This window comes from Sebastes umbrosus, chromosome 8 (assembly GCF_015220745.1).
Source record: "Sebastes umbrosus isolate fSebUmb1 chromosome 8, fSebUmb1.pri, whole genome shotgun sequence".
Taxonomy (NCBI): domain Eukaryota; kingdom Metazoa; phylum Chordata; class Actinopteri; order Perciformes; family Sebastidae; genus Sebastes; species Sebastes umbrosus.
In genome coordinates this window covers 26,830,588-26,845,770 of record NC_051276.1, presented here as the reverse complement: position 1 = coordinate 26,845,770, position 15,183 = coordinate 26,830,588, and the positions used below count along the sequence as shown (strand labels likewise).

Sequence of the window (15,183 nt, the reverse complement as noted above, 5' to 3'; positions counted from 1 at the left end):
AAAACCTAACAACTAAATGTCACAAGATTATTTTGCAAAACCAACTTCACTATCATGCTGATGATTTTGGTGGCGGGATGCTAATCTCATGTGATTTTGCCTTTAATTATGACCTTCAACATTGTTATACCACACGAGTGACGCTATAAGCATTCTTGCATACAAACTCAGCATTAAAGGTACCATATCCTGCTCATTTTCAGGTTCATACTTGTATTTTGTGTGTCTACTAGAACATGTTTACATGCTGTAATGTTAAATAAAAACTTTATTTTACTCATACTGTTGGCCTGAATAGGCCTATATTTACCCTCTGTCTTTAATGCTCCGTTTTAGCGCATTTTGACGGAATTGCGACAGAATTGTAACAGGATTGCGTTGCTAAGCAACAGCGTGGGTCCATGTGTACTTCCTGTCAGCTGATGACATTCACATACAGTGCAACCAGTAATAAACTGGGACACATTAAGAATGTGTACGTTTAAAACTGCGTAAAGGGTCTAAATATTGTATATTTGTGACATCACAAATGGACCGTAATCCTGACAGCTTGTTTCAAATGCAGAGTTTCTGAATACGGGCTGTGTGTATTTCCCTGTGGATTGAGCGTTTCTATACTTTCACAGTATTTATATAGGATTTAAGCCTGCTTTATAATAAAAAAAATATGAAAATCTCACTTTTTTATAATATGTCCCTTTTAAGGTCAGAGAAGTATGGCTTCCTATTTACATTCTACAATTACACACACATGCATGTTAAATTTTACTTTGACTGTTTTTGGACACTAAATAAATACATGAATGAATAAATAATTATATCATTTAATAATAATAATAATAAATAATAATAATAGATGGGTTTAGTATTATTATTCCTTACAGTCAGTATATATAATATATAATAATAAATATAATAATATTTATAAATAACAATAATAATATCTATAACAATAATAATATCTATAATAATAAATAATAAATATAATAATAATAATAATAATAATAATAATAATAAATAATTAATCAGTTAAATGACTGAATAAATGTGGGGGAGAGGAAGAAAATTACAGCTCTTTTGGAGCCAACTGGTCAAAAATGTCTTATAAGTGATGGGGTTAACTTCTGAATAAGTATTTCTAAGCAAGGGAAAACAGACAGGATGCAGGAATAAATAAACATCTTTAATCTTGTGGTGGATTAATTGAAAATCACTGGATTTCACAAATGTTCTACTTCTGAGTGTATAAAAACTAAATGGATAGCGAGCCAACGGGAGCCAAAACAAAGAGACCCTACAGCCCCTTGATGTTCAACAATATGCCTGATTAAATATTTTACCGTATATCCCAATACGCATTAAGAAAACACGCTAATTATTAACTAGCATCTTTTATCTGAAACTATTTATTTTAATTGCTTGAAAAATCAACTTATTTTTTAATGTTACACGTCATTATTACATACATTATACACAGGCATAACATCAGACAGCTCGATACTCGGAGGTCCTGCCAGTTGTAGGCGCTGTTCCAAACACAAGCTGCAAAAAAAAAAACACAAATCGATTGTTTATTTTTTGTGTTTGTTTACATTTTTTTTCCAAATGGCTTCGACTTTGCTATCACCCATGGTGGATTATTACAACGATGAAGAAGAGCTGGACAGCGTGGAGGACGACGATGACCGCAGTTTCAGAGGCAGAGACTCAGAGGAAGGTAAAAAAGGGAATTGAACAAAAAAAAAAAAAGCTGTCTGTGACAGTCAGTCGGGCTCTGTCTACTTGTTGGAGAAAAGAAACGGAAGCGCGCAATTTATTGCGTAAATTTAGCTTGTTTTTTTTAATGCATCTTTTTAAAAGGGATCTACAGATTACTTTCTATATTGATCAAGTTTTACTAGCACTTCCTAAATCACATTATAACAGCATGTACACCCAAAGCTAGTCCAATACGCTAGCTAGCTACATAACAAGTTAGCTACCGCCAATCAAGTGTCTGCAGAGTCGAGAAACACTTCAGAAACAAGTGATGTTAGACTACTTTACACTGGTTTAACATCTCCAGTGCTGATAGAAAATGTACCCCGCTGTTAACGATAATAATACAGAAACAAATCGCATTGTTTACATGCTAACTAGCTAGCTGAAGCTTCAATACTAACGTGTGTGGCATCAAATCAGCTTTTAACCACATTATTGGTCAGATTGGCTGCACGTTTATTGTGTTATAAATTGTTGCCTGTAAGTTAAGATAACATTTTATTTATTACATCTACCCTACCTATTTTACAAGTGCAATTACCTCTGTTTACATAACATCTATTTTTACATTTTATACTTCTAGTATAACACTTCTGTTTATATTTATTTATTACATCTATTTTACCTGTTTTATTTGCTTTATATAACTGTGAAACAGTTAGAATAGAATAGAAAGCTTTATTGTCATTGTATTAAATACAACGAGATTCACAGTTGCCACTTCTGGTCAGTGCTTTAAAACAAATACTTGACAAGACTAAACGAGGCAGATAAAACATATAACAGGCAAAACACACACACACAGTTATATAAAGCAAATAAAACAGGTAAAGTAGATGTAATAAATAAATATAAACAGAAGTGTTACACTAGAGGTATAAAATATAAAAAAAGATGTAATGTAAACAGTTAATTGCACTTTTAAAATAGGTAGTGTAGATGTAATAAATAAAATGTAAACAAAGGTAGTTGCACTTGAGGTGTATATTGCATCAAAGGATATATTGCACAGACAAATGTATTTCACATATGGCATCAATCAGCTTTATTAACCACATTATTGGTCAGATTGGTTGCACGTTTATTGTGTTATAAATTGTTGCCTGTAAGTTAAGATAACATTTTATTTATTACATCTACCCTACCTATTTTACAAGTGCAATTACCTCTGTTTACATTACATCTATTTTTACATTTTATACTTCTAGTATAACACTTCTGTTTATATTTATTTATTACAGCTATTTTACCTGTTTTATTTGCTTTATATAACTGTGAAACAGTTAGAATAGAATAGAAAGCTTTATTGTCATTGTATTAAATACAACGAGATTCACAGTTGCCACTTCTGGTCAGTGCTTTAAAACAAATATTTGACAAGACTAAACGAGGCAGATAAAACATATAACAGGCAAAACACACACAGTTATAAAGCAAATAAAACAGGTAAAGTAGATTAATAAATAAATATAAACAGAAGTGTTTCTCTAGAGGTATAAAATATATAAAAAGATGTAATGTAAACAGAGTTAATTGCACTTTTAAAATAGGTCTGGTAGATGTAATAAATAAAATGTAAACAAAGGTAGTTGCACTTGAGGTGTATGTTGCATCAAAGGATATATTGCACAGACAAATGTATTTCACACGTGGCATCAATCAGCTTTATTAACCACATTATTGGTCAGATTGGCTGCACGTTTATTGTGTTATAAATTGTTGCCTGTAAGTTAAGATAACATTTTATTTATTACATCTACCCTACCTATTTTACAAGTTCAATTACCTCTGTTTACATTACTTCTATTTTTATATTTTATACTTCGAGTGTAACACTTCTGTTTATTATTCTAACTGTGTCACATCCCATCTGGATTAATATATAATAAATGATATCCCAAATATGAGGGGGTACATAGCGTTAATTAGACAACTAGCTACGTAACGTTATAAATAGAATAGAATAGAAAGCTTTATTGTCATTATTATATTAAATACAACGAGATTCACAGTTGCCACTTCTGGTCAGTGCTTTAAAACAAATACTTGACAAGACTAAACGAGGCAGATAAAACATATAACAGGCAAAACACACACAGTTATAAAGCAAATAAAACAGGTAAAGTAGATGTAATAAATAAATATAAACAGAAGTGTTACACTAGAAGTATAAAATATAAAAAAGATGTAATGTTAACAGAGGTAATTGCACTTTTAAAATAGGTAGGGTATAGATGTAATAAATAAAATATAAACAAAGGTAGTTGCACTTGTTGCATCAAAGGATATATTGCACAGACAAATGTATTTCACATGTGGCATCAATCAGCTTTATTAACCACATTATTGGTCAGATTGGCTGCACGTTTATTGTGTTATAAATTGTTGCCTGTAAGTTAAGATAACATTTTATTTATCTACCCTTACCTATTTTAAAAGTGCAATTACCTCTGTTTACATTATATCTATTTTTTATATTTTATACTTCTAGTGTAATACTTCTGTTTATTATTCTAACTGTGTTTACATCCCATCTGGATTAATATATAATAAATGATATCCCAAATATTATATATAATATAATAAAATGTTATCTTAACTTACAGGTAACAATTTATAACATAATAAACATGCAGCCAATCTAACCAATAATGTGGTTAATAAAGCTGATTAATGCCACATGTGAAATACATTTGTCTGTGCAATATATATCCTTGATGCAGCATACACCTCAAGTGCAACTACCTTTGTTTACATTTTATTAATTACATCTACCAGACCTATTTTAAAAGTGCAATTACCTCTATTTACATTACATCTATTTTTTATATTTTATACTTCTAGTGTAACACTTCTGTTTATATTTATTTATTACATCTACTTTACCTGTTTTATTTGTTTTATTTGCTTTATATAACTGTGTGTGTTTTGCCAGTTATACGTTTTATCTGCCTCGTTTAGTCTGGTCAAGTATTTGTTTTAAAGCACTGACCAGAAGTGGCAACTGTGAAATCTTGTTGTATTTAATACAATAACAATAAAGTGTTCTATTCTAACTGTGTCACAGTTATAAATAAAATAAAACAGGTAAAGTAGATGTAATAAATACATATAAACAGAAGTGTTACACTAGAAATGTAAAATATAAAAATAGATGTTATTTAAACAGAGGTAATTGCACTTGTAAAATAAGTAAGGTAGATGTAATAAATAAAATGTTATCCATCCACATATGGGTTAATATATAATAAATGATGGGGCTACATAGTGTTAATTAGCCAGCTAGCTACGTAGCTCGGAGCATTGACAGGTCGGTCGGCTGCGTGCTGCTGGTGTGTGTGTCCACTGTGCACTGCCCTTTTCCACACTATCCACTGAAGAGAGGACGGATATAGCTGTGAAAGAGAAAGAGAAAGACGAGAGGAAAAAGCAAGGCGATGACAGCACTACAAGGTTAGCTAGTTTCCTGACACTTCCACCCTGGACTTGCTTCTTTTCCCTTCCTCTCCTCCTCCTCATCCGGATATGTTGATGTCTGTTGCTTCCTAAACTACTAGGCGAGCTAGAATCGTGTTTTAGACTGAGCTAACTTAAGCTAATGCTAACCGAAAATGAAAGCTGCTGTGTCAGCTTAACAACGACCCCGGGCCTTTACTCTTCTTCTTCTTCTTCTTGTGTCGGTTTTTTTTTTAAGGTAACACCATGATCTGATCGAGGTTAGCTTGTAAAAACTTGGCTCCCACAAGTTTGCCACATCGCACTACTAGCTTAGACATGTTAGCATTGCTAAAAGAGAGAGAGAGAGAGTTGCAGTTGTGTCTGATTAATCCCACCATGCGGCAAATGCTTGACACATTAACAGCTATATTTCTGACGCTAGTTAATGCATGTAGGTTGATTAAGTTTACGAGCATTACAGCAACTTTATCTGCTGTCAATCCGAGACTACAGTGTGTGATCTTTCATGGCAAACTTGGGATTTGTGTCCCATTCAAACACAGGAGGGCATTCCCAAGCTAGGGTGTTCACCATTACCTTACCAATGCCACGCACGTCCTTTTATTAATCTGTACACAGATCTCTGCTGTCTTCTCTGTGGACTCAACTTATTGTGGAAAAGCTTAAAAAACTGCATATTTACCTTGTGGTACAGCATGATGAAATGATCACATGTGAACATGAAATGATCACATGTGCAGTATTTATTTAAATACTATCATTTCAGCATGTACAGTATTTATTTGTTCATAAATGTATAAACTGTACATAAATGATCACATGTACGGTATTTATTGTTTGGTCTGCAAAAACTGCATATTTACCTTGTGGTATAGCATGCTGAAATGATCACATGTACAGTAAATACTGTACATGTGATCATTTCAGCATGTACAGTATTTACAAATAAATACTGTACATTATCACATGTACAGTATTTATTGTTTGGTCTGTAAAAACGGCATAACTACTTTGTGGTACAGCATGCTGAAATGATCACATGTACAGTATTTATTTAAAACAGAGAATCAGTTTTTGTATTATAATTGAGAAATAGTTTTGAGTCGACTCTTCTCTCCTGTTCATGGCAAACTTGGGATTTTCCCCCGGTGTCCCATTCATTCAAACACAGGAGGGCATTCCCAAGCAGGGTGTTCACCATTACCTTACCAATGCCACGCACGTCCTTTTATCAACCTGTACAGATCTCTGCTGTCTTCTCTGTGGACTCAACTTATTGTGGGAAAAGCTTTAGCATAATTACCTTGTGGTACAGCATGCTGAAATCCTTCTGCTATCAGGTTATTAAACTCAAGACAGTAGTAGTATTTCATGTGAGACTTTTATTGACAGTTCCCTTACATGAGAATCATGTAACCATGTCTATTTATTAACTATTTGTTTTTCTGTTATCTATTTTATTGCTATTTATTATAACTTATTAATTTATTTGCTGTCCTTCACCGACCTCTGTTTGTCAGTTCTACTGGTCTGTGATTGACATAACATTTTGGATGGTTGTCTGGATGTTGTCTGTGTGTGTTTGTGGGGTAAGCTGTGAATTGAATTGCCCTTCTTGGGATCAATAAAGTTGTCTGAATCTGAATCTGAAATGCTCACATGTACAGTATTTATTTAAAAACAGAGAATAATTTTTTCGAATTATAGCTGAGAAATAGTTTTCTTCTTTCTCTGACCTTTCCCCAGACACGGAAGATGCCAGTGAAACAGACCTTGCCAAGCACGACGAGGATGACTATGTTGAAATCAAAGAGCAGTGAGTGTTTTGCCAACCATGCACGGATCAGCTGCTCTAACCTTAATAAAAATAATTTGAAGGTGAATGTTTTGAATGTTTGCCCCGGTGAAAGGAAATGTGATACTAGCTCTGGTTTATTTCATTTGCAGAATGTACCAAGACAAACTGGCCTCTCTGAAAAGACAGTTGCAGCAGTTACAAGAAGGTAATAATGTTTTTGTTTTTTTTGTTCTTATGACTGAAGTGTGTCAGGATTTTTTTTCAAATGTGAATGACTGCTGCTCTTTATCTTGTGGGATGGCATTGTGGGATTCATTTTCATTTTATGAAGGACACAGCCAGATCCTAACTGGTTATTAATGGAGGTTCAGGATTACATCATCAGGCCACAAGTGCTGCTCATAAGTGCAGCCAGTGTCTCTGGCTAAAAAGAGAAACCAGCTGAGAAACGGATGATAAATGACGACAAACAGTCCTCTGCAAAGAGCAGCTCATTTTGATTCGTCAAGTCTGTCTGTTGTTTACTGATTCAAATTGTTTCTGAACAGTAAATTGAATGTGTAGAAATTGCTGAGTCACTGTGGGCTTTTTGTAAATCCAAATATAAGTGCAATATCAGTGTAATGTAGTCTAGAGACTGTGGGTGGGTGATGAGAGTAGCAGGTCGAGGATTTTGTATCTATAAACTCATACCGAGTCGAATGTCAAAGATATGCACACATATGTGCAACAACTATTTTATATGGAAGACATTTAATAAGCACAATTTTTGCTTTTTTTCCAAATTTTTCAAAAATCTTGACTTTGACCATTGTTGACTTTGCAGGTACACTGCAAGAGTATCAGAAGAGGATGAAGAAGCTGGACCAGCAATACAAAGAGAGACTCCGAAATGCAGGCAAGTTGAGCAACATTTAGAGACAGAACACACCGTCCTTTGCTTCTAATGAATCCACACCAGCCGTGTTTGGAGCCGATTATTCAAATTGTGGAGGGCTTCCTGCTTTAATTTGGTTTGTTTGGTCAGGAGAGAACATTGGCAATATAGAGTGCTGCAAAACAACTGCTTGGAGGTGAGAACTAGGGAAAGGAAACCTGCCCAAATGCAACAGTTTATGGATATAAGAAGAGAAGTGTTGGTCATGGAAGTATTATATACAAAGAGGTCCGATTTCCCACATGGCTGCCGTCAAAAGACTTCTTATAAACTGTAGTGAACTTGTTTTAATATTATTGCGGTAATATTGTACATGTGGTGGTTGACTGTAGTCTTATAGTCTTTTTTTCTCCTGCTTTCTTTTCATATTATAATTGCACAAAGTAATGCTGTGTTTCTCTGAAACTATCTTTGAATAAAACTTTATTTGAATTGTCAACGGACAATGGACCATTGATATTCAATGGTGTGAGCACCAATGTTATGACTGGTTTAGGGCTGCAAATACCTTTTATTTTCATTTCATGGCAATTCATTTAATAGTTGACAACTACTCTATTGATCGTCGATTGAATCGTACAGTGTGAGGATAGAAGTCGTATATTTTTGATTTGGAGAAAAAGTGAATAAAACAAATAGTGTGACTTAACATGACACACAAGATTAACAAAAAAGTACAGACGTCATAATTTATTAAACTTACAAGAACGGATCTAATGTGTTTTAAAAAGGACTGAGCTTCTTCCTCTCTCTCTCTCTCTGCTCCCAGCCAATCCATATTCCACCATTTGACTGTTTTAATTATATTGATTACTTTATTGTTGTTGACTCAGTGCCTTGTGTCTGATCAGCTTTTTCCTTTGCTTGCCGTGTGTGCCAGAACTCATCTTTTTGCTGATCAAAATGTTTGATTTGTCCAGAATGCACTGCAAAAAAAGTGCTTTTGAGTTCATTGATTTTTTCTAAAAGTTTTAGGGTGTTTTTGCTGTAAGCTTGTTTCTTTGTGACCCTGCTTTGCGTCATTCTTCTCTTTTCTACTCTTGAGGGTAACCAACATTTACTTTAGCTGTCAAAAGTCAGATATAATGTGCTAGTATAATAACATAATGCTTGTTCTACATGACCAGTTATGTTTTTCTCCCCCTTTACAGATCTGTTTCTCCAGCTTGAGGTGAATATAATATATGATTCTTCTTGCTGACTGATAATGTAGTTTATACGGAACTGACGTTTATTTTTTTTCGTATTACAAGGAAAACAAACATCCCTTCTTTTTCCATCAACTCCTTCTCTCAACCTTCTGCAGACGGAGCAGGTGGAGAGGAACTATATCAAGGAGAAGAAGGCAGCGGTGAAGGAGTTTGACGATAAAAAAGTCGAACTGAAGGAAAACCTAATTGCAGAGTTGGAGGAGAAGAAGAAGATGATCGAGAACGAGAAATTAACAATGGAGCTGACAGGCGGTAAGAGATTATTATTCAGCAGAAGAGAGAGAAATGGGGTAAAAAAGTATGTGGGTGGAAATGTTAAGTTGTCTGATCGAAATAGGACTTTCAGAATCAGTAAATTAAGATGTTGCTGTCTGTCCTTTTGAATTGTCTGTGCTTTTTGGGAACGTTTGACACTCTTTATTTTATTGTTGGATCTCAGTTTGTCATTATTTCTTCATACACAGACTCAATGGAGGTAAAACCCATCATGACCCGGAAGCTGAGGAGACGGCCCAATGATCCGGTCCCGATACCAGACAAACGGAGAAAACCTGCACCAGATATCCTTCACATACAGTTTCAGCCTCTGATTGGCAGCTATCACTTTAGATGAATCTGTGAGCGGTAGATTATTCCGTTTTTCTTGTACTGGTAGCATTTGCACTTTCTCAAGATACTTTTTGATTCCCAGGGGAGATCTTTAGTTTCAGTCAAACAGAGGTCAGCTACATCTGTTGAGGTTTCTCAGCTAAGTTGTGTTTAAAAATGTCCTCCTTAACTCTTCACACCTCAGCTAAACTATTTGTTAACAGATGAACAGATAATGGAAGATCTAAGAACACTAAATAAGGTAAGTGTTTCTGAATGTCTTGATATTAAGCACGTCCCCGCTGAATCACATTTTTTTTTTTCTTTTAACATTTTCACACCTTCTCCTTTACAGCTTAAGTCGCCGAAACGGCCAGGTATGTCGATGCTCACCTTTTACAGGTTAATTTCCATTTGTCGTGCACAACGAGTTTAGGAAATATTTCGTCATTTGCTTTTTTACTGAGTTAGATGAGAAAATCAACACCACTCCCATGTCTGTACGCTCAATATGAAGCTATAGTTAGCAGCTGGTTAGGTTAGCTTAGCACAAAGACTGGAAACAGGGGCAACAGCTAGCGTGGCTTGGTACGAAAGGTCAAGAAGTCTGGACTATTTTTTGGCTGGGAAGCAGTAACTTCCAGGCAACCAGCAGAGAAATTAAAAAAATAATTTATGTATTTGGCATATTTCCCAATGGACATTTTGGTCATTGATAATTTATTTGGACAACTACACGTGATACCGGATAAAAGCCGGCATCTGCTGGCCAACGTAAACCCTGGTTGTAACTTGATATTGACTGGACAGAGAGGAAAGTGGTAACATCTCACTCTAGTCTCAGCAAGAAAGCAAATAACATTAAAACTGTTTGTACATGATGTGTTTTGCATCGTGATACTAATCAGGTGCTTTTCCCTCTTCAGTGTCGCCGACGACTCCGGAGCACATCCCCCCCGCTCCTATGGAGAGCCCCATCCAGCGCTACGAGGCCCGCATCGAGGACGGCAAACTATACTACGACAAACGATGGTAATTCGTATTTAATTCTCTTAACACACATCTCATCACATTGTGCCATTTCTCACATAGCTCGACTACAGCTTGTGTCACCACTAGATGGCCACATTGCCATGAGTTTGACGTCTCTGGTGTTTGGTCGGTCTTCAAAAGACATGTTACAACCACTTTGATGGCAGCTTCTTTTTGTTCTGCGCTACAGAGAGAGATATTTCTCAGGAGCCACTGAAAAGGTGCTGGCGCTTGAAGCCACCATAAAAATCCATATACCTTGACCTGCCACAGGTCTGGTGCCCTTTTGTTTGAGAGCAGAGCTCTGTATCAGACATGTGTCAGAACATAAGGTCATGTGAAGAAGGGTAACAATAATAGAGCTCTGTCCTATTAGCTGCTGATGTAGACGGAGGACGTTGAGAGGAGCTAGCTGTGAAGTATGTGCACTTTTCTTTCAAGGCAAAGTCTCATTTGTTCATCGCTAAAGAAGACGCCGCCACCGGAAAGCCTTCACAAAGAGCCGCAGGGAGACACATGCGTCATTATTCTTCAGTGGGCCCTTAATGATCAAACGTTGTGGTTGGCAGTCTCTTCCCCTGGGTTGGTTCTGTCCTCTGACAGTTTGGAGCCATTAAAACAAAACAAAAAAAATACTTTTTGTTTTGACTTTCAGTCCAATTATCTATTTAGTGCCATCTCAGGAGGAATGTGGTTTATTCAGCTGAGTAAAATGATGTATAATGAACCTCTCTCCTGCCTGCACTTATGCCTATCCCTCTTGTCTCACCATGAATGCCGAATTAATGCGTTTGTGTGTTTTTTTATGCTGACAGGTACCACAAGAGCCAGGCCATCTACCTGGAGTCAAAGGACAACACAAAGATTAGCTGCGTCATCAGCTCAGTGGGGACCAATGAGGTGAGCTTTAGTTCTCCTCCGACTCCTGTTGCACATACAACTGAGTTTACAACTTAAAACACCATGCTGGTGGTATTCTATATTTTCCTTACGAAGTATTGTCTGTGTAGCCAAAGCTTGATATGTTTTATTCCTCTGTGCCATAGAGCTCCATTGTGGTCCATAACCATTAAACCATTAAAAACACATTAATGAGCCACACTGTTGCACTGGGTGACATGTTCCCTCATTACCATGAACACTCACACTGCAGTTTATTTTGAGTCAATCCCACATACACCGTCCCGCTGCTGTAAATGCACGGAGCTGAAAATAGTCTCCAACAAATGCACTATTTACTCCTGTTTGAAGAACATTTGTCATTGTCAGTTTTGGTCTTTCGGTGGGAATCGTTGACAATAAGAAAATTACAGAACAACACCAGTCTTATCCTTTTAAATCTAGAGTTGGTAATCTTCTTCAAAACATTTTTGTTATATTTGTTGAAATTCTCATTACATCCCGACAGCAATCGATAAATTAAATGCTCTGACAAAAAATGAAAAAAATTCTGGTATATGTGGCTGTCACAGGACTGTAATAAAGCTGTCAGCCTGCACACACTCTGCCTGTGAACTCATTGCACATCACCGGAGTCTTCATTATGATATGTTTACGTTCATAATAGGTGTGAGTACCGCATATCACATTTGAACCGGTACCGGTACCCAACAGTACCTTTTTGCGGTACTTTACTCTCTCTGTACTAACAAAATTTTAATTTCAGTTGTAAGAATAAGTCCTAACTTCCCAATTTCAACACTGGTATTTATTCAGAGCATTTTGTCAGTATTTAGAACATTTTATATACAACGCAAAATATTGTGACTGCTGTCGGCTCGCCACTCACTGTGACTCGCTTTCTCTCTCTTTCTCTGCTGCGGACACACGCGGCTCATACTCTCTCACCCAGATGTGCTCTCAGATAGCCAAATTAGGCACCGATTGATTTAATGTGAATCGGTACTTGGTAGTATCGACGTAATTTGTTTGGTACCCTTAAAAGTACCGATTTCGGTACACAACCCTTGTTCATAATGATAATTTTGGGGGAGTTGCTTTGGAAGGAGGCCTGAAGGGACGGTCCGTCATTGTTTCCAACTTGGCAGCTTTCTGGCTAGATTTAGCGACTTTTGGAGCTGTGCAGCTTTCATTGGAAAAGAGTTGGCAACACTGGGCTGGGTTTTTTGGTTGGATACATTTTTAAATCCAGCGTACTCTTGCTAGCTTCTCAACATTACTGACCCTAGCTTTAAATGTTGTTTGTGCAGTGGAGGGCCCGACACTTGAGTGGTAGAAGGGGAAGAGATGCCAGCCACTGATTTGTTTTGCATATTTTACCAGTGTTTGAGTAACAAGTGCTTATTTATATGGCTGCCCCCTCTTAGTTGATTAGTCAACTAATTGGTCGTTTTGGTCTTAGTCAAGGAAGATTTCTTTAGTCAGTTAGTTGTCTTTTAGGCTTTTTTCATGCTAAATGACTTATTTCCAAGAAACTTATGAGCACATCTCTGGTAAACACAAGATTTAAAGTGGTGCTTTTGTTTGATTCTTTGTGGAGAAACCCTACTAAATCCTACTAATTTCCCGCTCTAATCAACACAAGACTATCACTAAGAAAGAATGATTACTGGAAAAGGAAAGTTCTTCTTTCCGGAGCACTCTGATACAAGCATAATGTGAATTTATTTCTGGAGTGTCCTGTATTTTTTAGTTGAACATGGATGTGTTTTTTTATTGACAGCTACTGTGTAATACATTTATTTCTAAATGTCCGTATTGATGAATTGTCTCATCTTGGTTCTCCAGATTTGGGTGAGGAAGACAAGCGACAGTACAAAGATGAGGATCTACCTGGGACAACTGCAGAGGGGAGCGTTTGTCATCCGCCGACGGTCGGCTGCGTGAAACATTACCCCACCCCTCCCCACCCAACCCCCATCTGTTCATTTATCCATCCATCCATCCATCCATCCATCCGCTTGTTCATCCACTGTTTCACTATTTGGTGCATCTCAGTTTGACACGTGGCCTCTTATTCTTCATCATATACACCACCCCCCATTACACAAGCATACACACCGTCTTCTGTGGCCAAGAGAATATCTCATCAGATTTTATCGGTTTCCCCACATAAACCAAATGATAGTACAGTAAAAGTGGTGATATACGCAACTGGCTGTTTTCCGGCATTATTTGTCACTGTGTGGCATGTGTGTGAAGGCAGTTAGTTGTCATAAAGGAGCCTACTTTGATTTTGTGTCTCATGCTGTCAACACAAATCTTTTCTACACCATGCAGTCTTACATATTTACATTTATCATTAAGTTATTTTTCTTGAACAGCCTCATGTTGGCCCACAGAAACTGTCTTCAAGCCTTTGAAAGTGTCTCACTGGTGACAAAGCAAGCACTGAAAAACAGACGAGGAAATGCATCAGGTTTGGCTGATTATCATGAATCTCTTGACTGAAGAAGTTACAGTTTCCTCATAGCAGGAGTCATGCCATTGTCAAAAGAATACTCCTTTTGCACTGTAATCAAGAAATGGCTGCTTGCTATGCTGATGGTTTGTTTAAAGTCCTATGTATTAACACCTAAATTTCTTATTTGAAAAAAAATGTATTTTGACGTTTCATTTTGTTTGATCCTCTCCATATGTGAACGACCTGGATTAATTCAACTGTATTTGCATGTGGAGCGCTAAGTTGAATGTTGATTTGTACTGTGTTCCATTTTATTAAAATGTTTTCTGCATTTTATTAATTTGATGAAAAGGTTCATTGCTTTAATATTTCTGAAATAGATAAACAAGTTTGCTGGCGTTAAAGTAGTCATCAATGTTGCACTATGTTCATCTGCTTGTCGCTGACTTAAGTCTGAAGTAGTTTGGTGCTTAATAGCAAGCATACTGTGGGATTCTAGAGGTTTTTCACTGAAAACAGCTGCCTGGAAACGGGAGTGGTAAGACTGAGCCCAAACAGTCAAGTTGTGGGCCAGAAAAAGCAAAATACTGAGCTGAAAGATGTTCAAACACTGCAGAGTCCGGCGGTAATTCTCTAAGGGTTATTATGAGTAGGGCTGAAACTAACAATTATTTTCATTGTTGATTAATCTGTTGATCATTTTCTTGATTAATTGATTAGTTTGGTCTATAAAATGGTGAAAAATGTCTAAGTGCTTCCCAAAACCCAAGATGACGTCTTCAAATTTTGTCTATAACTCAAAGATATTCAATTTACTGTCATAGAGGAGTAAAGAAACCAGAAAATATTCACATTTAAGAAGCTGGAATCAGAATTTTTTTTCTTAAAAAATGACTCAAACCAATTAATCGATAATCAAAATAGTTGCCGATTAATTTAATAGTTGACAACTAATCGAATAATAGTCATCGCTAATTACAAGCGATCCCTTTCACATACAAGTAGTTCTGCGATCCATTCAGTGGGCAACCTC

At 36.4% G+C, this 15,183-nt stretch overlaps 1 protein-coding gene across 8 annotated transcripts; it reads left to right on the top strand.

Moving 5' to 3' along the window:
* The first annotated feature begins 1,505 nt into the window (after positions 1 to 1,505).
* On the top strand, positions 1,506 to 14,505 carry suds3 (SDS3 homolog, SIN3A corepressor complex component). Of its 8 annotated transcripts, none has more exons than XM_037778595.1 (12): positions 1,506 to 1,717; positions 6,967 to 7,036; positions 7,168 to 7,223; positions 7,845 to 7,916; positions 9,107 to 9,126; positions 9,262 to 9,418; positions 9,631 to 9,726; positions 9,955 to 10,016; positions 10,110 to 10,156; positions 10,681 to 10,789; positions 11,602 to 11,686; positions 13,535 to 14,505. In XM_037778595.1, the coding sequence occupies exons 1-11, from the start codon at positions 1,606 to 1,608 to the stop codon at positions 11,653 to 11,655; spliced, it is 855 nt and encodes a 284-aa protein (XP_037634523.1). In that variant the 5' UTR covers positions 1,506 to 1,605; the 3' UTR covers positions 11,656 to 11,686; positions 13,535 to 14,505. The 8 variants fall into 8 exon arrangements, 7 of the variants coding, with proteins under 7 accessions (XP_037634523.1, XP_037634525.1, XP_037634524.1 ...); XR_005207953.1 differs by having other exon boundaries at positions 1,508 to 1,717; positions 10,110 to 10,131; positions 13,535 to 13,568; XM_037778596.1 differs by having other exon boundaries at positions 1,508 to 1,717; positions 10,681 to 10,786.
* Positions 14,506 to 15,183: the final 678 nt, after the last annotated feature.